We start from the raw sequence: 24,723 nt of genomic DNA, 5'->3' as shown, positions 1-24,723 counted from the left end.
ATATTCAAGCAATGTATATTCTAGATACAACACTATTCAAGCAAAATATATTTTATTTAAATGTATATTTTATAAAATGTATATATACACCCTAGTAAATTTTAAAAAGTAGGTTTGATAGAGTAATACTGTATAAAATTAGGAAAATAAAAATAATTAGAAAAAGAAAGCCTAAAGAAGCTTCCTGCTGTTTTGGAGGACAGTAAGAGATGGCATTAACATTTTATACAAAGAACAAGACCCTCACTCTAATTCCACTCCCCAACTCATCAGTAGAAAAGGGTCTTTTGGCCTCTCTTCTCTTTCTTGTTCTCTTCTGTTTAGCTCACTTATTGTCACTCATTCTTTCAACAGCTATTTAGAGGCCCTACCACATGTCAGAGAAGCGTAAGAACAGAACTGTGAAGATGACACAGTCTCTCCTCCACCCTCAAGGACATTACCGTAAAGAGGGGATCACCAGTAAGGAGGCAGTCATGACGCTCCATGACATGTGCTTTATCAATGCACCTAAGAGGGGCATCTTACCGGTTTGCTCAGGTGGGGCTGTGGGGAGAAGGGGTAGTGAGAAGAATCAAATAAGGCATGCGGGGGTAAGGGGAGCCAGAATAGGAACAGCAAAGGCAAAGCTTACAAATAAGGGAATTCACTGTATTTAGAAATGTTCTATGGCTAGAACTTCAAGTGAAGGGGTGAGAGCTAAGAGATGCGGATGGAGAAGCAAATGAGGCCAGATCCTACGTTATGAAGGTCCTCACTGGCTATGTTATGGGGCTGGGACCTTACCTCAATGAAAATGAAGAAAAGTCTTTAGTAAAGTGATGTGATCAGATTAACACCTTAAAATGATCACTGTGGCTACCGAGAGCAGAATGGGCTTGAGGGTGGTCAAAACAAAGAGAACTTAAGGATACAGCAGAGAGGCTATCTAATGGAATGGAGTACTTGAGAAAGCAGGAAGAGATGTGATCCAGAAGGTACTGGGAACAGGGGTAGGGCAGAAAAATAGAGGTCAAGTCAGGGTGAGGATACAAAGCAGTATATAAGCCTAGAAGTACCAAAGAGGTTCATGAACTGGCTTTATTAAACCACAAGCTAGAGTGACACACATTCCAGTCCCTCTATAGTACTGACTAATACCCACAGCACACTCACAGCTGGTAGGTGATGACCAGGGGTGGCCCAAATCTATGTCAATTGTGCTTGTTAGTGTAATTAGATATTGTAATTGAATATGATATACACCAATAAACATGACAGCAAAAAGGATGCATGATTTCTATGAACATTATGTGGAATGTTTTGTAGAAATTTATTAAGGTGAATCACTTAAAAAAAAACAATATGAAATTAGGTGTGGGTGAGGCAACTATGAAAGTCTGGGGGAGAAATGTATAAATCTAGAAGGATTCTGCACTTAGAATGCTTGAGATAGGTCTTACTGTTCTTGTTCCACTTTAAAAACGCTGGAAACACAGAAGATACATTATGAATGTCAAAGGGAAAATGATGGAAACACTGACTAGATATAAATCAAAGACTTTGGCTCTCTATTTTAAAAAAATGAAAGATGTACCTTTAGTTTTTTAAGTTAAAATAAAATGTTATGTATGAATCTTTTTTTTAAAAATAATTCTCTTACATGAGCCAACTTTCAATTAACCAACTATCAGATCCAATCATGTCCGTTAAGGAGATGATTGGTTAACTGTATGGGAGAGAATCAGCAGTGGGGCATCTGGAAATGTGTAAGGGGGTTCTGAGTAGTCACAATGACTGGCATTCTGTGGGCCAGAACCAGAGGTATATGACTGCAGTTCTTGAGAAAGTCCCATACAAAGAAGTGTCTTGACTAAAATGCCAGAGCATTCCCATCAGGGAACACTGGACTACAAGCTGAGAAAAGAAAGACTTGTATTTTGCAGTGGTGACCAAGGATGCAGGTATGAAGCACAGTACCTGGGCACCAAGGGGCATACCTTCCACCCCCAAACACATTCACACTTCCCAGCACTCCTGTAAGCCTCTATGGAAGGAGACTGGGAATATATGTATCTGAAGATGTCAAGATCTAGACAGACTGGTAGGTAATGGTTTACCCAGTTCCCCAGACCCTCAGAAATACTTTAAAAATACAGTAAAAACCAGTAATTCCTTCTAACATGCATGTGATCAAAGACTGGTCTAGTACTCTTTAGCATGCATTCTTTCATTTCTAAGATCTCCTGTTAGGTGAGAAGGGTCTAGAACATAATACAAAACATAAATTTCACCTGAATATTTGAGACCACAGCAGAAAACTGCTTTTAGGTAGATTATGTTAGATCCCTTTCTGGGAGTCATGAAATTAGCAGACTAACTCTGTTAGGTGTCTTCCTATCTGATGATTCTACACCTACTCTAACTCCTAAATTCTCTTATTACAATTACATCCCTCAAAACGTAAATGCATTGCCACAACTTACATTTCAATAAAGATTGACCCAAAAGGTAAAATTCCTCCCAGGCAAACAATAACTGCAGGCTCCATGAACCTGGAAAATATTAAAATTAGCAATAAACTTCTAGTATGATTTTCACATTATAATATATAAATCCAGATAATAGAAAGCAGATGCTTGGTACTTAAAAATAATCTAACGGATAGAAACATACCAGTAAAAAGAAAAACAAAAATTCAAAGAGGTTACAATACAGAGGTAGGCCTTCAAATTAGCCCTAGGTTATAGTCAACGTTCTTTCTGGCATAAGAGGCCAAGATAAGAATTCGGGGAAGAGAAATTCTTGCTACCGAGAGAACTCAGGAAAAACTCCTAAGTATTTGCTTCTGTTCTACATCTCTCAGCAACTTCTAAAAACTTTACAGGCATTTATTTATAGAAAGCCATAGGAAAAGGGGTGCCTGGGGGGCTCAGTCGTTAAGTGTCTGCCTTCGGCTCAGGTTATGTTCCCAGTGTCCTGGGATCGAGCCTCGCATCGGGCTCCCTGCTCAGTGGGAAGCCTGCTTCTCCCTCTCCCACTCCCCCTGCTTGTGTTCCCTCTCTTGCTGTGCCTCTCTTGGTCAAAAAAATAAATAAAATCTTAAAAAAAAAAAAAAGAAAGCCATAAGAAAAGAAAAGTCTTGAGAGCCCTATCTGAAATAATGTTTCCCAAACTGTGGCCTTGCCATCTCTTTGTTCATGCTTTCCTTGGTTCACTAATTTCTTTTCCTGTGAATTATACAATCAAGTTATTATGAGTTCTGGGTTACCCTGGAGCCAAAGAGTGAATAAAAAAATAAAATTCAAACCTCATTCATTCACTCGATAAACACATACTGATGCAACTAGTAATTCTCCACCTGGAATGCCTTTTCTCGTCCTACTTCTCCAGCAAGCCCTGGCTCCAGTGTTCTTCCTGTAAAGTCCTTCCCAAGTCTCCCAGAAAGAGGTGGGTCTTTCCCCCAGGCCTGCACTGCCTCTTGAATGTAACTCTGTGGCAGCACTTACCACATTATCTGGAACTGTGCAATTACATACATAGCGTACCTCGCTAGACTATAAACTATGGCAGACAGAAGCTATTCATCTAGATATTTCCAATGCCCAGCACAGTATCTGGCACACAAAAGATACTAAACTACTATCTCTAGTATAAACAAACTAAGAATCTCTGGGATAAACAAACTAAAAAAAACCAAGAAGAGGGGCGCGCCTGGGTGGCTCAGTCGGTTAAGCATCTGACTCTTGGTTTCGGCTCAGATTATGATCTCAGGGTTGTGAGATCAAGCCCCAAGTCAGGCCCAATGCTGGGACCGCTTAAGATTCTCTCTCTCCCTCTGCTCATCCCCCCTCCACGTGCGTGCATATGCAGACACACATACACACACTCTCTCTAAAACAAAACTGAGAAGAAATCGAAGAGTTTGAAAGCTAAAAAAAAAAAAAGCCTTAAAAACCATTAATCTAGTTATCTTTCCTCCTTTTATAGGAATCCAAGACCCATAGAGGTTAAAAATGATCTGTGCAAAATAACACAATCAATCAGAGCCAGATCTAGTATTCAGATTTTAGATCCCATGTAACTATATATGGAAAATAAAGATACACATGAGCCTTCCTCCAACTAACTGTGACCCATGGTTTGCAAGGTCACGTGTTGCTCCTTCCTCCCTTTCACCAGCCCTAGTGACCTAGAGTTTATTGTTGATTTGAAAGAGAAAATGGACTTTAAAAACCAAAGTACACAAGATCTCACAATCACCAATCTAAGAGAAAAGGGAACATGGACAATGCTAAGACTAGAACAGATCACCCTCTTAATTTAAACTATAAGTGCTGTTTTTATTCAGCCTCCATCTCAATAAATGACCTCCAAGTCTACAAAAGACCATATATGTAAGTATCTGAATATAAATTATGTCTATTAATAAGGTAAAATATCTAGGAACAGAGGCTTTCAATATATATCCCTTATTATGAATATGCAGAGTCTAATGTGTAGCTATTTTATGAGATGGAGAATGTAATAAATGTATATATGGTAAGACTGTTCTATTTTTGTCTGCTAGTAAGAATTAGGAAAATGAAGAATGCAGAATAGCATAATTCGGACTAAAACATTTAATTTACAAATTTTAAAAGGCAATATATTTATACGAGTTCACATTTTGTTCAAATTTGAATTACAAAACTTAAAAATATAACATTAATGACATCCCATTTTATGTCTGGAATTTGAAAAAATACAAATTATCTCAAGTTAAAAAGAACTTTCAGTGATCAAATAAACTGTAAACTATGTGTATACTGCTGCAACTAAAAAATCTCCTCAGCTGTTTAACAGAAATACTCATCATCCTTTGTCAGGATTAATCTTGAATTCTGGGAGGTCCTCAAGAACACATTTTGTGCATAAAATGTGACAGAACCCATTTGAGATATTCTATACTATCCCAGAAGTTAAGACAAAGAATATTAAGTCAGTAAATTATAACTGGTCTTAGTCCTAATTCATCTCTCAACCGGTATGATATATGTGGCTATAAATGTGTGTATTATTTAGAATAATAAAATATCTGGAAAGGAAAATGAACTTATAAGCCAAGGGTTGTTAAACTTTCTCAGATAGTAAATAGTTGAGGTTTTGAAGGCGATACCCTCTCTGTCTGTCACAGTAGTGTGAAAGCAGTCATCGATAATAGGTGAACGAACAGGCATAGATATGTTCCAACAGAACTTCTCTTTCAAAAATAGGCAGCAGGTCAGTTCTGTCCTGTATACAATAATAAAACTGTCCCACCCACCGAGATGCACTAATGTACTTATCAAAGCATTTAGTTTATCTGTAAATGGCACCAAGATTCATAAAGTGAAAGAAGGATATAATTGATTACTAATCCTAACAATACAGGCTGGAGGCAAAAGTAAAAAGACAAATTCTTAAGTTCCAACTTAAGACATTCTTACAAATACATGCCAATTTTAAAAGTTATATATACATAATAGCCTTAAGAATTTCTATTTTGTGAGGAACAATGACATAAGATTTAGCATTCTCTTTACCATTTTTTCTCCGGTATGGGACGAGGCACAGCATTGACACGACAAGGAAAGTTGGGCTGACCTGACAGATTTCGGCCAAGTATTGTACCAACAAGATTTAGAGGAAGAATAACAAAAAAACAGATGCAACAAACGGCCACCTGTAAATTAAATTAAAATGTGTATGATTACTCAGAATAACATTAACAAAAATAAAGGGGACACTTAAAAATTTAAACACAATTTGACCACAAAATAAAATGTTTAAGTTCAATATAGGCTAAAATTGTGTAAGATACACACTAATGAAAAGAGGCGAAGAATGTGTCTTGAAATATTAGAACTGAACTGAATACAAGGCGAACTGCTTCCCACTTCCTGCAGTTGCTCATGTTCCCCGTTCTCTCATGTGCAGAGAAACTGCATCCCTTTTTTCTCTCCTGATGTCGCTTTCAGCTGTCATGCTTCTAACATATCCTTTATCTTTTCTCGTTATAACCAACTTACTTACTTCGCTGTGTTTTATTGAGCGTGTTATTTCCCTATTTTATAGATGAAGAAAATGAGACTTAAGAGAGGCTAAGTAACTTCCCATGCCCACACCGCTAGGAGGCGGCCAGATCAAAACCTAGGTTCTGATCTCCCTGTCTCAGACGGAGACCCTGCTCTTTTCTATTCCACACTGCCTCAGGATCTTAACAACACAAGTGCATCTCTATTTACACACAGATGGGTCATTACTAAAACGGAAGTATTTTTCTGCCCATCAGCAGTTCAAAGTCTAAAGTTATAGGGAAGACCATATAGAGATTCTAGAACCAAAGCTGTCAGTTAGGAAAATAATTATTTCTATGACTTTTTTCTTTATATAAATCTGGGTATTCAAGGACACACACTCAAGCTCCTTTCCAGCCAGCATCTGGTTAAGACCACCACTTCACTCTGAACTCCTATAAAATGGGAGGGCTGAATTGCCTCTAAGATCACTTTCAATGATACATATTAGGGTTCTAATAAAAAGTAAAAGTGAGAAAAGTGAAAGAAAATTGTGAAGAAACTGAGAGAAATGAAGAGGCATGGGGTAGAAAATCCAGTTATTACATGAGAAGAAGAGTCTATTTTGAAGCAACATTAGTGAAACCACATCTTCATTATATCCTTGTGTGTGTTGTGCTTGTGTGTTTTAAACAAGCCAAAGGTTACCATCTTTCTTCCAGATAAAACTTGTATAAACATATGAGAGCTAAGAGTGTCCTGGAATTCCATTTTAAAGATCAGGCTTAGGAACTCAAATTATTGGTATCTCAGTTTAGACCTATTAATAATATGAATTTATGCTCATATAACAAGAATATGTGAAACATGAAAATAAGCTGTTTTTAAGATATATTAATCATCAGAAAATATTGCAAATTATACATTGTCTCATACATACCCAGGGGATGAATTCTGTCTCAATTTTTGCTGTTGACTGCTTTCTTAATTATTGAGATTTGCTATCATTAAGTATACAAGACCCACAAATAAATACACTGTAACAGAGACCAATGTATTTCCCTCTTAATTTACCAGAACTCTAATTTCAAATAAGAAATGAAGAGAAGCTGAAGAAAATATTCCTATAGGAATGACATGGTCTAGGAGAGTGGTTTTCAAATTGTTCCACAAACCCCTCAGGTCCTGCTAAAGAGCTTCAGGAATTCCACAAGCATTTAATCTGAATCTTCTTTTGAAAAGAGTGTTTTTAAAAAATATTTTAAAGTGTGATAAAAAAAAATACACATTTTCAAATGAGTTCTGTACCAAATATTAATACACTGAAGCTACCATAACCAGATTAACTCATTTGCATACAAATCTGAGAATAGTTTCTCCTGTTAACAACTCTGTGTACAGAGTTGGGACTTCTTGTAAATGTGTCATTGATTAGGAAGGTTCATGAGTCCACACTGGTCCTTTGTTCTCCCTTGCCTCCCACCGATACAATTCTGGCCTGTACACATTTGTTCACTCAATGTTGTACAAGCAAATGCACTATAGCATGTGTGTGACAGCGAAGTAAGTGGCAAGTGATGTGAGGGCATATATTGCCTGTGTGCTCATTCAAAGCATAACAATAATCAATGAAGGAAACTATAAAATGTCTCATTAAGACATTATCAACTGTTTGGTATTTGTCTAATTTTTTCCCATTTTGTCTGTTTCCTTATACATGATAAAAAAAAATGTGAGCAGTTTGTTAGAAACTGTTAGAGACTGAACTGTGAAACCAATTTCCTACTCTTTTATGTTCAAGTTCTGGATGAGTTTACTTAAAGAATTACTCTGAGATTGTAAGGCAAGCTGTTAAAAAAAGAAGTCACATAAACTAAATCATTGGTTACTGATGAAGACATAACTGAACTCTTATTCATACCCCTTTATATTAGATCTGTATTCATCACAACTTTATTGCTTCTCATTGAGAATGTTAAGATATTGAATTTCCAAATTTATTTATACTAAAAGATTCATGCTTATATCTATTTTCTCTACTGGGCTTCCACAAAGTTTCATTTTAAAATGAAATTTAGCAGCTAAAAGTTAAAAAACAAAAACAAAAACCATTAGTCTAATACACTGTGAAAACTCTGGAACTCAAACCAATATAGGGCCCTCCCCTAGCCTCTTAGCCACTGTTCCTGGACCAACAGCAAAAACAGGCAGTGGGGGGAGGAAAGACTTACTCCAGGTTGAGGGCCTCCACTATCTACAATAAAAGCAAGTCAGAAACAAGTACTGCCTATCAGTACTTACTACCCCAAAGATGTACCAACTGGTCACCTCTTCTCACTCTCAGTCACAAACCAAGAATTTGGCTAGTACTTATTCTACTTATTCTGCTTCCAGACTGGCCTTTTACGAAATCCATGGTGTGAACGAAATGGAAAGGGAAAATGCATTCTGAGATGGGCTATTTTGGAATGCTAAAGCATATAAATTTTATTTATGGTGATAAACAAGTAATTGCTTTTAGGCAAAGTGATCCTCAGGAAATAGGATCAGTCTTATCAGTCATTATGTTCATGCATTTCTTCAACACCTGCTCAGACTAGGCAATTTTTATTACTCATTTTCTACCTCAACATTTTATACCTTTAAATCTATATAAAAATTACGAGCTTCAGTTTAAGCATTTCAACAACAGGATCTATTAATCAGGGCACTGCCAACTCAAACACGAATGCCCGTAAGAAGTCTATCTATTTTATGAGATCATTCTCAATATGCTAATAAGTAACTTTTCCCTCTGCCTTTTTGGACTTCAGTACTCTAACAGAAGAAACACTGGATTTGAAGTTAAAAACATATCTGGTGAACCTAGCATCATCCTGATACCAAAACCAGGAAAAAAAGAAAACTACAGACCAGTATCTTTCATACATACATACAGATGCAAAACCCAGTAAATTTTAGCAAATGGAATCCAGCGACATATAAAATAGATAAATACATCATAACAAATTGAGGTTTATCAAAGGAATGAAAAATCAGTTTAAGATTCAAAAATCAATCACTATAAGTGACCATATTACCAGACTAAAAAATGAAAATCAGGGATTATCTCAAAAGATGCAGAAAATGCCACTGCAAAATCCAACCTCCATTCAAAATGAAAAACTCTCAGCAAACTAGAAGCAGAAGGGCTTCATCAACTTGATGAAGGCATCTACGAAAAAAATATAGGTAACACTTTACTTGATTGTTACGAAAAAAATATAGGTAACACTTTACTTGATTGTGTAAGACTGGATACTTTCCCTCTAAGAGGGGGAACAAGACAAGAAAGTCTGCTCTCACTGCTTCCACTCAACACTGCACTGGAGGTTCTGGCCAGTGCAATGTGGCAAGAAAAAGAAAGAAAAGATATACAGATTAGAAAGGTAGAAATGCAAGTATCTTTACTCACAGATAACGTGATAATCTATGTAAAAAATCTTTAGGATTCTACAAAAAAAGAAAAGAGAACTAATAAGTGACTTTTGCAACACTGCAGGATGCAAAGCCAATATACAAAAATCAACTGTTTTTTAATACACCATCAACAAACAATCCAAATTTGAAATTTTAAAAATAACATTTACAAATAGCATAAAAGATAGAAAATACTTAGGGGTAAACTCAATAAAGATGTACAAAATTTAAACACTAAAATCTACAAAATGTTGCAGAGAAAAATTAAAGATACCTAAATAAGTCAAGAGCTATGCTGTGTTCTATAATTAAAAGACTCAATATTGTTAAGATGTCAATTCTTTCCAAATTGATCTACAGATTCAACACAGTCAAAATCTCAGCAGGTTTTTTTGTAGAAACTGACAAGGTCACTCTAAACTTTATATGGAAATGCAAAGAACCGAAAAATACCAAAACAACGTTGAAAAAGAACTGATTTCAAAACTTATTGTAAAGCTACAGTAATCAAGACAGTGTGACACTGGCATAAAAACATTACAAATTAATCAATGAAAGAGAACAGAAAGTCCAAAAATAGATCCACATTCAATGATCAGTTGATGATCAACAAAAATGCTAAGGCAATTCAGTGGGGAAAACATAACTTTTTCAACAAATAGTGTTGGAACAACTAAATAGCCATAAGCAAAACAAAATAAAACTCTACCCTTAACTCATACAATAAACAAAATTAACCAAAAATGAATCATTGATCTTAAATGGATGATATTTAAGAGCCCAAACTATAAAATTTCTAAAAGAAAACACAGGAGAAAAGCTTACTGATCTCTGCTTTGGCAAAAGGACAGAAAAGCACAAACTTTATAAGGAAAAAAAAAATCAATAAATTAAACTTAATTGCTTTTGCTCTTCAAAAGATACTCTTAAGAGAATGAAAAGACAAGCCACAAAATGAAAGAATATACTTCCAAAATAAGTATAGGACAAAGGACTAGTATCTACAATATGCAATGAACTCTTCCACTCAACAAGATAACAACCTATAAAAAAGAGGCCAAAGATTAGAACATTCATTAAAAAAATACAGGGATGGCAAATAAGCACACAAAAATATCTTCAACATGATTAGTTATTAGGGAAATGCAAATTAAAACCACAATGAGACACTAGTATGTACCCATTAGAATGGTTAAAACTGAAAAGACTGACCACATCAAGTGCTGGAGATGATGTGGAGCAACTGGAACTCTTACACAATAATAGTGGGAATGTAAAATGACAAACCACTGTGGAAAAGTTTAGTGGTTTCTTTTATCTTTTTTTTTTTTTAACTATAGCTGACACACAACGTTATACTTTAGCAGTTTCTGGAAATATTAGAATATCATATGACTCAGTCATTCCACTGTAGTTATTTGTCCAAGACAATCAAATATATATCCAACACAAAGACTTCTATATGAATACTCATAACAGCTTGTTTGTAATAGCCAAAAACTGGAAATAATCCATTACTGGGTAAACAACTGTGGTATATCCATGGAATATATGGAATATTACTGAGCAATACAAAGAAACAAGCTATTAATACATGCAACATCAATAAATCAAAGTAATTTTCTGAGTGGAAAAGGATAAAAAAGAACATACTCTGTGATTCTATTTAGGTGAAATTGTCGATAACACAAACTAATCTATGATGACAGAGAGCAGGTTGGTGGTTACCTGAGAAGGAGGGAGGGCAGGAAGGAGGAGGATAAAAGGGGTGAATTACAAAGGTACACATCGAAACTTCTGGACTTCATAAATACCTTCTTTTTTTGATTGTGGTGATGGTTTCCCAAACATGTACATATATCAAAACTCATTATACTTTAAATACACACAATTTATCATATATTAATTATACCTCATTACAGCTATAAAAATATACAAACCAAAAGAAGCCATAAAACATTCTACATTCACCACTCTCAGAATAAAGCTAAAATTTCTCTTGGCAAAAAAGAAGGAAACAAATAAAGAAATAAAAACATCACCACCAGCAGCACCACACCAAACAAAATGTGATTTCAGTCAATTACCCTGCAAGAGTGCTGGGTTTCTGCTCCTGTAAAACAGGGATAATGTATATCACTAGCTCTGCCTACCTCTTTGGGTTCTTCTGAAACCAGATAAGATAAGGGGTATGAAAGAGCTTTGTGAACTACAAAATGCTACACAAATGTCTCTGTCCTTATTGTAATTCATCTTGTCAAATTTGGCACATCATTTCAGTCAGGTGAGATTGTTTAAGATGCTGTCTTCATCATTCCATATTACTAATTTCCTCCCCAATCTCACATCCTTTTTCAATTTAATCATCAAATCACTATGCCTTTAAACAAATCATTAGCAATTATTTGAATTGGCCAAAGTCAAGATCTACTGAAAGAGAGTATGTGACATATTATCAGTAATATCATCCCAATTCTTTAATTCTTTAATTATTTCACTATACATCTACCTGACTGTACCATTCCACCTACATTTCCCTACCCTGTCAAACAAGATAAATACTTTACATTCCTATTCTTCTTGTCTCCTAAAACCTACCAAAAAGGAGAAATGAAGTTGTTCTAGCATTTTTGTTTTAATAAATCCATAATAGCTCCTAATGTTCATTATTTCTGTGATTTAAAAAATAAATTTTAATAACATTCTAAAATCTTGTGCTTTATCAAGTTCACCACATGTTGTAAGGTAGAATCCACTTTCTTCCTTTCCCTTCTGGAAAAGTAAATTTGCTCATGTCCAGTTTTACAATGCTTCTGTTCCCTTACACAGTTATTCAAACATTACTTATCAGCATGATCTCTCAGTATGTCTAAAAGGTCACTTAGCTAAGCAGCAAACTTAACAGCTAAGGTGGCTAGGTACTCCTGTACCATCAATCCTCTTACCTATTTTAGGCTTTACTTCCCCCTTATCAGGGATTATTTTCCTCTTGTCTTTTCTTGTTTTAAAGATTACTTTATTTAATGAATAAAAAGAGAAGAATGGGGTAGAGCCATTCTTCTTTCAGCCTATGGTCTTGCTATGAAAATATCCTTACAAATTCTTACTTGCCTTAGCATTTGTCAAAAATTCAGGTTGGTTAATAAGAGTTTTTCTAACACTATTTTTATAGATCTTTATTATTCTTTTACATTTAGGTATACTGTATTCTCCTCACAACTTTTGAGAGATCATAAAATAGTACCTGTCCCTTAATCTTGGCTGCCATTTTTTCCTCACTGTGGTAATTTCTGATCACATATCATGAATTTCATTTTTGAGAGCCTCCAATTGTTAAGCCATTTTTCCAGTTACAGTCCAAGACTTGGATAATGAGAGAGGATTTCCCTAAATAGTTTTGAAATCTGATTTCCTAAAACCTATGGCATATTTCTGGGATGCCTGGGTGGCTCAGTCAGTTAAGCATCTGCCTTCGGCTCAGGTCATGATCCCAGGGTCCTGGGATCAAGTCCCACATCGGGCTCCTTGCTCAGCAGGGAGCCTGCTTCTCCCTCTGCATGCCGCTCCTCCTGCTTGTGCTCTCTCTCTCTCTGACAAATAAATAAAATCTTTAAAAATAAGCAAACAAACGAACTTATGGCATATTTCTGATAATGGTCAAGATGTCGCCCCCCCCAAACTAAAATAGACCTGAACATGACAAATACAACATGGTTCACCCATGACTCCTGTTTCTTTTCCACCAACTATTCTACCCACTCAGAGACAAAACAATAAAGTATAGTAAGTCAAGGATTTATCAGTACATGCTGAGCTTATTATTAGGTTATTAGTTTCTATGCTACTTTGCAACTTTGAGTTTTAAAACTCTGCAACTGGTTTTTTGTCCCTTGAAAGCCTACAATAACATCAAATGTAGGATTCGAGATTTACAGCCCACAAGACTTCATGCCTAAAACCTGTTTTCAGAACATCCTGAGAAATCCTTCCTCATTCCCAAAAAGCTCTCACAGGACCAGAAACTCTGGGTATAACACCTAAATCATTCTTGAACAAATTCCCAAAAGAAAAAGTTTCTATCTTCCCAGAATCAATCTGATTTCAAGTGCCCTCTCTCCCTTTCCCTACAGCCAGAATAGAGCTCTGGTCAGAACACTCCAACCTCAGGAACAGGTATGTTTGTCCCTGGACAGTCCATGACCCTAAATTTTATTCAAATGCTCTCTTTAGTCTTCTTGTAATACTCTCTTGACTTTAGGCACCATCCCTTAAACCTAGGACACTAGATATCAGCTAAGATTACTACCACCACCCTCTACTTATGTTTATCTTTATTTAGCTAAGAAGATTGAAAATTGTTCAACAAGTTTAATCTGACATGGATTTAATGGCTTTTATGTGTAATTAGGTATGCAGAGAAGTTGGGAGTCCAAGGACAAACCTTGCCCACTTTCAATCCTATCTTGGGCTAGTCCTGGTGACAAGAGTAGTATTCTGACAAAATTCCAGATCCCTAGTGGGCAAAATCCCTGTTACTCAGGTGCCTCGAGAGGGCAAGACAGAAGCCTGAAGTCACTTTTACCAAGGATGGCTTAAACCCTCATTGTGAAATATCTGAGAAAACAGAGTACTAGAGACAAGATCACCCAGAGAAAGGGCTCAATGTCCCAGAGACCAAAAGAATGGGGACAGAAACTAAAGCCTGGGGAAGAACATATAGGAGTATCTGAAGACTCTGATTTTCAAACTAGGGTGTTCAGTTAAGTAGGGGCATCCAACTTCTCAGAAACATATGCTCTGGGAGACTTTCAGCTGACAGATCCATCCCCAAATGCTGGGAACTAGAATCAGGTAAACACCTGATTTAGAGCAAAGCTTTAAAAAATTAAAAAATTTAATTTTTCATTGGCTTAGGATGAAGCCATGAGCACTGAAATTATTCAAATTCCCAAGGATTCTAATGTGTACCCAGGGTTGAGAACCATGGAGTTTATGAGACTATATAACCACTTCCTTCATAATTTCAACAAGTCCAATAACTAAAAATATAATTTTCAGTAGTTAAAACACTTAATGAACACAAGGTCAAACATTCACTCAAGTTCTTAAATTTCGTGTTGTAAACAAATTTTGATACTTTTAAAAGGAGAAAAAAAAATGTTAGACCACACAGCTGATTAAAACTTGAGGGCAATGGAATGTCTTTCACTCAGCATTCCTTCACTCCAAATTAGAATGCAAATCAAGAACATGATATTATAGGTGCCTGCTAAACACCAACAGCCAGTCTTCTACATACCAAAGATCAATTTTATAAACCTGCTCTGGCTCAGTACAGAGTCTGAAACTGTATTCTAGTAGTTATTAATTATTAAATTATCTAAAGACAAATTACATTGAATATTAACATTTAAAACCCCATTTATGAGTGGTAAAATTTACAATTTTAGTGAAACGAAGCAACTTCAAAATATAATTTTCACATCAATTCAAAATTTTATGAGGAACATTAGAGCAGAGTCTGAATTTTCATTTTTAAAGCACAATGAAAATAATTAATTCAGCAGATCATCTGTAAGAAGTCCTTGACTCTGTATAGATACTTTCTGATGGCCTGGAACTACTATAAAGCAAATTCTTTTCCATTTCTGAATGTGATTAATTACTTTACCCTTTCCTAACTATTATCACTCGCCTTGGCTTGTAAAAAACAAAAACAAAAAAAACTCCAATTTTGAAGCAATTGTCAAAAACGAAATATATAACTAAATAGTATCAATAACTAAAAAGTACCAAAGATTTAGTAAAAATGTATATGCAATGTCTGTGAAAAACCTGGATTATAAAACAAAATCAGGGTGCCTGGGTGGCTCAGTCATTAAGCGTCAGCCTTTGGTTCAGGTCATGATCTCAGGGTCCTGGGAACAAACCCCGCATGGAAGCCTGTTTCACCCTCTCCCACTCCCCCTGCCTGTGTTCCCTCTCTCACTGTCTCTCTCAGTCAAAAAATAAATAAAATCTTTAAAAATAAATAAATAAATAAATAAAATCATCTGGAATTTTTGTGAAACCATTTGATAACTCTCATATAACTGAAAGAAAACCAAAATAAGATTAAAATTCAGAAAGAGTCCAGTTAAAGTTCTGCCACGATCTGTATGACCTTGACCAAGTTACACAACCTCTGTGAAAAACAGTAACCATCCTACACCTTGCATACATGTGCATATGAGCGTGCACACATTTGCATAAGTGTACATTAAGACTAAAGTCTACTCCAGGCCTAAAACTGTTTCTAGTAAAAAGGTAACAACAAGAAAAATTTGGAAACTGTGGGTTATCTCTGTAGAGCACTGGTATATATCTGTGTTTTAGTTTTAATATAGTTAAAAAATCCAAAATATTCCTAAGTCTGTGATTACAGGTAAAATATGAGATAGGATTTTAATGTCCAAAGTAACACATACTATCAATATAAATGTTTAATGACATTCTAAAAATAAGTACACTGCTACTGAAAAAAGAAAATGTGTTCTGGACAAGCTTCACTACCTACCACAACCAATGTACCCACCTATCACCTTAAAACACCCTCATTTCTTTATTCTTCTTCTACAATATAGTCACCAGTTTTTCCCATCTCTGATAAAAAGTATAGTATTCTCTTGTCATACTTATAAGTTGGACTTTCACTGTACTGGCTCACTGAATCAAGAAAAAATTTCCTTCAGCTAACTTTCTAGGACTGGGCAGGGACTGGCTGCAAATACCAAACCTCTTCTTACTAAGAGGTACTTCAGAGAGATAGCAGGCCTCTTATTAGAATGCTTATATTTTTCCAGCTTCAAAGTAAGGTTCAAGCAACTTACCATTGTCCCAAAGGGAATGGCTCTTGAAGCATGGTAATAAATGGCTATAAAGTTGATGAAGAAGGCAGTGCCACACACCATAGCTGGGATAAGAAATGCCCCAATAAACATCTGCTTTATCCATCTCCTTCCTGAAAGAGAAAGGAAACAGTGAAAATCGGGGGGGGGGCATATATTAATGTTCATAAGGTACCAAACTATTCTTTATTTAGCACCAAGTTATTTATTTAAAATTCTAATGTAAAGATCTTAAAATTTGCCATTCTAATAACTGTTTCAGGACAACAGCTAATGAAGACCAGTCCGGCTATGTAAGTACGTCTAGTGAAAACCTGTTGGAAAAGAGCAATGGATTATAGTAAAATATTCCAGTGTTCTGTTCTGACCCTGCCACTGAACTGCTGTGAACTTTGGTAAGTCTCTTGCTCTTGCAGGGCTACAAGTTGGCCTAGATAGGTGTTTTCAAACTAGTACTTGGAGTTTGGGAGCTTCCTAGAGGTGCCCATGAAGTCACTGGTGAAGGAAGAGCCCCAAGCCCTGCTTCAACCAGAACAAGTCCATTTTCAACAGTTTTACATACTGGAGTTTCATGTAAGCTTTTAAAAAAAAAAAAAAAAAGTTAAAAAACCCCTGGTGAAAGGGGTCCCTAAATTTACTTTTAGCTGTACTTTTGATTATAAACATATATTTATCAAAAGGGAAAAACAACACAGTGCATCTCATGAGCTCTCTCTCAGCAATTAGAACTACAGACTTGTAAGTTCCACTATTTCTTTTCTTTCCTTCTTTTTTAAAATTTGGGTCTTAAATTCATGACCCTGAGATCAAGACCTGAACTGAGACCAAGAGCTGGACACCTAACTGAATGAGCCACTCAGGCACCCGTTTCACTATTTCTTTGTATCTCCTTGAACTGCCAAAATTCTGTACAGTGAGCATCTGTTATTTAGATAATCAAAGGAAGGAAACTATGTCAATTTTAAACTATGTCATCAAAAATTCTAAATCATGTTCATATTGATCAGGAGAGTAATGTGGAGCTATCTTTCTAATACAGCGGAGTATACAAGCAAGAGCACTATAGAGGAAACATCTGCACACTGCTCAGGAACAAAACAAGGATTTCAGAGTGGATCACTATTAAAATTCAACCCCACAACCAAAAGCAATATGGACCTAAACAGGAAGTACGATAAGCAAAACAAGCAATATCCTAACTTCTGTTTTGTTCTATGTAAAGCTCTTTTAAACATCTATCTTATAGAATTGCTAGCCCAAATCTTAACAGTCCTCCAGAAAAACTCCTTGATTCTGAACTTTCACCTCTATTTTATTTCTTTCTCAGGTAACTTTCAAGAGCCCCTCCTTTTCACACTAAGATTCAGCATTTGAACACAAAAGAGTGGCAATTCAAGTATTATTTTTCCTGTTTAATTCTAACTCTTCCCTAGCACTCTTTTCCTAAACTTTTATCTTCTCAGATTCAGACCGATATTCATAAATTCCATATTCAATTCTATTACTCCGTTTCCCTCCAAAATCAAAAAGAATCACACATTCCAGTGGGTACAATCAGTAGCAGACAAACCTGCATTGTGCTTCCTGCTGCTCACCACACCCTTGGAGATTCTGGTCAAGTTCCAGGCCACCCCTAGCTTTAAATTGGGTCTGGAGGACTATCCAGCACCTTGAGGACAATGTACAGACCTTGAGCTTCATTGTAGTTCGAATTCTGGGATAACTGAAAAATTCTCAGTTTTCTGGGTTGACCTCTTACACTAACCTGATTTTTAGGGATCGCTCAGACAAAATATCAGGACGTGACTAGACCTTCTCAAGGCACTGTCAATCAGAAAATAACCTTTAGGGGCACCTGGGTGGCTAGTAGATTAAGCGTCCAACTCTCGATTTCAGCTCAGGTCATGATCTCAGAGACATGAGATCTAGGCCCGCATTGGGCTCCACTCTGGGTGTGGAGCCTGCTTAAGAGTCTCTCTCTCCTTCTCCCTCTGCCCCTCCCCCCCCCCTCCCAACCTGTGTGCTCTCTCTCTCTCTCTCTCTCAAAAAAAAAAAAAAGAGTTAAGTATAGTAAAGTTTGGCTGGTGTTCTTAACTTGTTACAAACTAAAAGCAAATTTATGTCCGAGTATGAATAAATTTCCTGTTTTAAATAATTTGTTTCTGCTGTGGAGATTTTTCTAGAGGTCATAACCTAACTAGTTTCCAGGTCAAATTCAAAGCAGAAATTAACTTAGGCATCCTTAGTTCCTAAGGATCATAGCCCCATGTAAGACTTGTTTCCCATATCTGAACATAAAATATAGACACTGAACAGATAACTAAAATAATTATGGACAATGATACTCCCTCAGGCAAACCAAAGATTATTTATACTGGAGGTATAGATCACATTAAGTCTAGTAGGACCAATAAAAAAAAAGGCAATGGTAAACCAGAATATCCTGGAGGAATTTTAAATGATCCTATGTATGCTCTAAATGCCAATAACCTGTAAGTCTAGTTAACTAAAAAGGCAGGATTCCTTAATGCTGACATTGCTTAGGATGAGCTGGGAAAATCACGTGAGAAAGTCTCTATCCTTAGGAATAAAATTTTAAGGTCTTTCAACAACCCTTCATTCACAATGCAAAACTACTATTTTCAGTATTTTTCTGACCGCAATTACAGGGAAAACAAAAAAACTTGAAGACCCTTGGGTACCATCAAAGAAAGAAACACCAAGGAGCAGTACCTTTGTATCATCTATGTATCCCCCATCATTTGCAGATCACAACAGTAAAGAAGCAGGGGGGGAATTTAAGATGAAGTGCCCTTAGCAAGACTGTGACACAGAATAACAGAAATCTTTGTGCAGGGTCCTTTGATAAATACTTAAGAGTCAACAGAAATAAATAGCTCTCCTTCCTATTCTCCTTCCAGTACAGAGACTTTGTCCATAAGCCATAAAACATGCCTTTATATTCAGCTGTAACACTACTCTCTGTGGAGGCCTCCCATGGAGCACATCTAGGGAGTAAGGTACCTCAAAGCAAAATAATATCAATAACTTAAATATACTCTTTCCAGGGTGCCTGGGTGGCTCAGATGGTTAAGCGTCTGCCTTCGGCTCAGGTCATGATCCCAGAGTCCTGGGATCGAGTCCCACATCGGGCTCCCTGCTCCTTGGGAGCCTGCTTCTCACTCTCTCTCTCTCTCTGTCTCTCATGAATAAATAAATAAAATCTTAAAATATATATATATATATATTCTTTCCTACATGTTCCTCAGGGCTAACTTCACAGTGGACAATGGAGATAAACTTATTAATTATTCATAATTTTCGGAAATAAAATGCAAAGCTTCCATAAAAGCAAAACAGACCACATAACAGGTTTAGTGGAGATTATGTGAAATAGGATAACAAAGTATTTTACAATGGCTGTACTGTCCCTTTTAAATTCCAAATACCTCATGGTAAAATAGTAGCATCTGTAATTAAAAATACAAAGTGATAACTTGTAAGTTACCTCCTTGTCTGGCATACAGACTGCCTCCAAAATAACCATTCACTGGAGATGTAGCAGCATAGACAAATATGGCTGTACTGAGCATTGATCCCCTCCTAAAAAGGCGAAACAACATATGTATGTGGTAAGTTAAAGCCAACAATTTAAAGAAAACATCATAGAGTCCATCACATTAACATTAGTTTGATTTCAAAGATAAATTTAACAGGAACACAAAAAATATCATCCTGGACTGTAAGGGATCTCAAAAGGTTGCCTAGTGAATTAATTTCTAGTTAAAATTGCACAAGCTACTAATTTTTTTAATCTGAAGTTAAATTTCATAATATATTCTAAACAAACATTTCACATTTCTTTGGCAAAAATATTAGAAGCTGGCACTAAAATTGTTTTGCAATCCTGTAAACCAATCACATCATATGGATAAGGATATTCATGTTCAGAAAAATAATTAGAATATTCCTCTTTTTAATTTAATTCTTAAGATTCTTGCCCACTGATAGAAATAAAAAATAAAGTGGAAGTAATATTTATATTAGCGATATTACCTCAAATGGTATAACACTGAGACTTTTCCTATTTCGTTTTCCTTACACTATTAAAAATTATTTTTAAAAAATCCATTAGGTCCACAAATCAACATTAATCCAGATCAACAATTTCTTTTTCTTTTTTTTTTTTTTTTTTTTTTTTAAAAGAGAGGGGGGAAAGAAGGGAGGGAAGGGGCAGAGGAAGAGAGAGAATCTTAAGCAGGCTCCACACCCAGGACAGAGCCCAATGTGGGGCTCGATTTCATGACCCTGAGATCATAATCTGAGCTGAAATCAAGAGTCAGACACTTAACCAACTGAGTCATCCAGGCGCCCCTCAGATCAACAATTTCTAACCTCTTCTTCCAATAATGATAGCTAGAGAATTCAGGCCAACTCTCTTGTTGAATAAAACTGAACAAAATATTTTAAATGCCTAATTGCAAAGAGAAATATTAAGATGATAAATGACAGTATCATTTGCCATAATATAGAAATGTACTTAAGCCACTAACAATAAAGACTATTTTTGGAACTTATCATAACTAGGAAGGTAAAATAAAGTCTGTAGATAGAACACATAACCTTCTCAGTTTGAGCTAAAGAATATTCTTTTAAAGAGAATTTATAAGAACATCACACTAATGTGTGTAATGGGAAGATAATTCATAAATTAACCATCTTCTGGGTAATAATTATATTTCACTGTACACCTATGTAGAATACAAAGGTATCATATAGTCTAGAAATATGTAGCACTCCTCTGCCCCAACACCTATGCTCAACTTCTTAAAGTGGATACATAATAGTTAAAACATTACAGTATTTAATTTCCATCAATATATAGCTAAATATAAATGTGGTAGTAATATAAGAATATGTCATTCCCATGTTTCAAAGATCGTGAGTCTCAGGGCACTTAGCTGACTCAGTAGAACAGGTGACTCTGGATCTGAAGGTCATGAGTTTGAACCCCATGTTGGGTGCAGAGCTTACTTAAAAAAAAAATTAAAAGATTGTGAGTTTCAAAATTTTTAGAATCAAAATTTGTTTTTTCAACAACTGAAACACTGCAAATACTGTTTCCTTTCAGATTATCATTAAAAACTCTGACCCAGGGGCGCCTAGGTGGCTCAGTCATTAAGCGTCTGCCTTAGGCTCAGGTGATGATGCCAGGGTCCTGGGATCGAGCCCCACATCGGGCTTCCTGCTCAGTGGGAAGCCTGCTTCTCCGTCTCCCACTGCTTGTGTTCCTACTCTTGCTATCTCTCTCTCTCTGTCAAACAGATAAATAAAATCTTAAAAAAAAAAAATCTGACACATTCTCTGTTTGTAACTGGGTGTGTGAAGACTGACACAGGTCTAGCCATGCTGAAAACTGAAAGGCTGCTTTAGTCTAAGTCCAGTCTATTACCAGTCAGAAGCTTTTAATATTAGCAGAGAGGGTTCAAAAGGAATGCTCATGTGACTGAGAGTCCAAAATGCCTACCAGGGATTTAAGCTTGCAATCCCTAGAGACACTACATTAAATGAAGTGTCAGTCACAGTTTTAAAAATCAGACATACCCTTCATCTCTTCGTTTATATATATTCTATGGGCATTTTCCACCCAAAATACACCATCTTCATCTACACTGAAAAATCTGCTGACATAGGGAACCACCTACTTGTTCATTTCTCCAAAACTCGAGGCGGGAAACATTTAAGGAGCTGCTTACACTTGCCAGCTCACCACTGCCCACCCAAAGTTATAGAGCAGCAGTATTTTTCCAGACTTACCCACAGTTTCTCCCACACTATGCCTTCTCAGGAGTTAATATCACACTCATAGGCATCCACACTGATACCAATCCTCTATTTATCTAATTATTTTTTCTTCTCTGATTGCTATGGCCATCACCAACACAAAATAACATTCACACGTTACATTATCTGCTTTTTATGTTTTAGAATCATTCTGACTCTGGAGTGAGTCTTAGAAATGTCATGTGCAAGGTTTTTCATTTTCTCACTACTTTGTATTTTTATTATCTCTATTTTCATTTCCATAGCAGAGCAAATTAAGAGACAAATTGTGGAGTGAGAGTGAGTGCCTAGGTTCAAATCCCAGCTTACTAACACCCCTACAAACAGTTGTATGATCTCAGTCAAATTACTTAACCTCTCTGAACTTTACTTTTCTCATGTGGAGAATGGAGAGAATAATAGTCCCTCCACAGGATGGGCATGAAAATTAAAACAGCTAATATGTATGAAGCACCTAATGGAACCCCAATAATGTTAGTCACTTTGATATCAAAATAATACTCACAGCTTTAATACTAATGATATAATTAAGTATGTTCACTTCAAATAAGCACAACATAGAAAAACCATTAATAATGACAGGCTAAAATAACAGCATGTGACTTGCCTGCTAATACCATTTATCAGAAAGTTTCTTATTTCTAAAGTTGAAGGTCTACAAGCAAAAGAGCGTCTGCATTAAAAAATGAACTGCCAAAACTGTAACCCTAACATCTGAGACGGAACAAGGCAGAAACTTGAATTCTAGGAGGTTGCCCACTAGTAACTCTGAAGACTGTGACTGTGCAGTCAATGTCAATTCAGGAGTGACAAATTTAATCCAGTTATTTAAGGTAAAGGACACCTTTGTGGCAGATTTGAAATGTCTTTCTTGTACTTGGGATTTAGTTCCTCTGAAATATACTGTATTCTAAAGAATGAACTACCCACCAGAACACTAAAAGTTTAGGTTTTGGACAATTATTTTAAAGCTTATATGGTAAATAAGTTGCAAAGGTTATATTAAAAAAAGATAACAGAAACTACAGAAAAATAGCCTTATTGATTAATACATTCACTTCAGCTTACAAGCACTGAGTACCTTCCACACGTTTTACATAGGTGTTTTGAGAATTCAAAGATAAATTAAGACCTGGTCCTCGCTCTCAAGGAGCTTCTGGTCTAGGTGAAGCAACAGTAATTTATTATCGTTAAATATTTAACATAAAAATCAGGAGCCATTCTTTCAGCAACAATTTATTGTTTGTCCACCAAATGCCAGGCATATATAAGAAAGAATGCATTATGAACTGAAATAGAGGTATGAAATGTAACTGGAAACAAGTGTCATTCTGACAGAGAACTTCATGGGGCAGTATCTAAAGTACTTGAATTATAACCCCTGACACCTAGGCTCAGGGTGTGTCTGATTCATTGAGATTGTGGCTCTCTGAGCACAGGTTATAGGACCACTCAATAGGGACAGGAGATCTTTGTGAATGTACAACTTCTTCTAATAATCCAAAAACTTTTCTTGCAACCAATTTTGTTCTCAAAGGAAAAAATGTACCAGAAACCATGTAAAGGTAAGATAAATCATCCAATTATTTTTCTAACCTCATGTGCCTTTTCTACTACTCTTTTTACTATTAATTATTACTTAAGAGTTAAATATTACAATTAATAAATGTAATAAATATTAAGTATTTCTTAAATATTATTTATTATTTCTCTTCTGTTCTGCAGAGAGTCTCCAGTTTGGAAAATAAATATGAAGTACCAATTCAATAACTGTGAAATTCTAGTACTTCTTATAAAGATCTAATTGTATCTTCAGCTTTCAAAAAAATGCTATTCATCTTCTCAAACAGCACTAGCTTATAAGTAACTCTGCTCATACCTCTAATGGAACATAACCTTTGTAACCAACCAAAATGTTCAGTAAGGCTAGGAAGTTTTAAAATGTAACAGAAGGGCGCCTGGGTGGCTCAGTTGGTTAAGCGACTGCCTTTGGCTCAGGTCATGATCCTGGAGTCCCGGGATCGAGTCCCACATCGGGCACCCTGCTCAGCATGGAGTCTGCTTCTCCCCCTGACCCTCTTCCCTCTCATGCTCTCTGTCTCTCATTCTCTCTCTCTCTCAAATAAATAAAATCTTTAAAAAATAATAAAAAAATAAAATGTAACAGAAAAATATACTTCTAGCTGAAGATTACTGTCCATTATTTATCTGCAATAACATTTATGCTATTTAAATTCTAAGATAATTGAAATAAGCAAATATTTAATTATGATTGATTTAAAATGTTTAAGAACAAGAAAACACAAAGTTAAATACAGATACTTACTCCGTATATAAATCTTCTATCATTGCAACAATAATAACAATAAGAGACACAGCAAATATCTGACATCCAGAACCAATGAGAGAAGAAAATATCAGTGGGTGACTTGATGGTCTAAATACATCTCCATGCACCTGCTTCCATCCATACTCATCTCCTAGGTCTCTATCCTATATACATATATATGTAGAGA

The 24,723-nt window shown here is 35.9% G+C and overlaps 1 protein-coding gene and 1 long non-coding RNA gene across 2 annotated transcripts in view; one reads left to right on the top strand and one right to left on the bottom strand.

Annotated features, from left to right (window-relative positions):
• TM9SF3 (transmembrane 9 superfamily member 3) overlaps positions 1–24,723 on the bottom strand; it is a 76,363-nt gene that overhangs the window by 11,602 nt on the left and 40,038 nt on the right. The window contains exons 7-11 of the mRNA XM_025880537.2: positions 24,534–24,700; positions 19,872–19,966; positions 16,346–16,476; positions 5,544–5,683; positions 2,466–2,534 (exon numbers count right to left, since the gene is read on the bottom strand). Coding sequence (XP_025736322.1) covers positions 2,466–2,534; positions 5,544–5,683; positions 16,346–16,476; positions 19,872–19,966; positions 24,534–24,700 — 602 coding nt within the window. The remainder of the gene's footprint in view (positions 1–2,465; positions 2,535–5,543; positions 5,684–16,345; positions 16,477–19,871; positions 19,967–24,533; positions 24,701–24,723) is intronic.
• Positions 1,823–24,305, top strand: LOC141374653 (uncharacterized). The gene is made up of 3 exons (XR_012381703.1): positions 1,823–1,943; positions 16,626–16,758; positions 23,933–24,305. It is a non-coding gene; the product is annotated as an uncharacterized lncRNA (long non-coding RNA).

The sequence above is a fragment of the Callorhinus ursinus genome, unplaced genomic scaffold (assembly GCF_003265705.2).
Source record: "Callorhinus ursinus isolate GAN/ISIS: 27379988/994484 unplaced genomic scaffold, GSC_fseal_2.0 scaffold20, whole genome shotgun sequence".
Classification (NCBI taxonomy): domain Eukaryota; kingdom Metazoa; phylum Chordata; class Mammalia; order Carnivora; family Otariidae; genus Callorhinus; species Callorhinus ursinus.
This window is presented reverse-complemented; position numbering and strand designations above follow the sequence as displayed.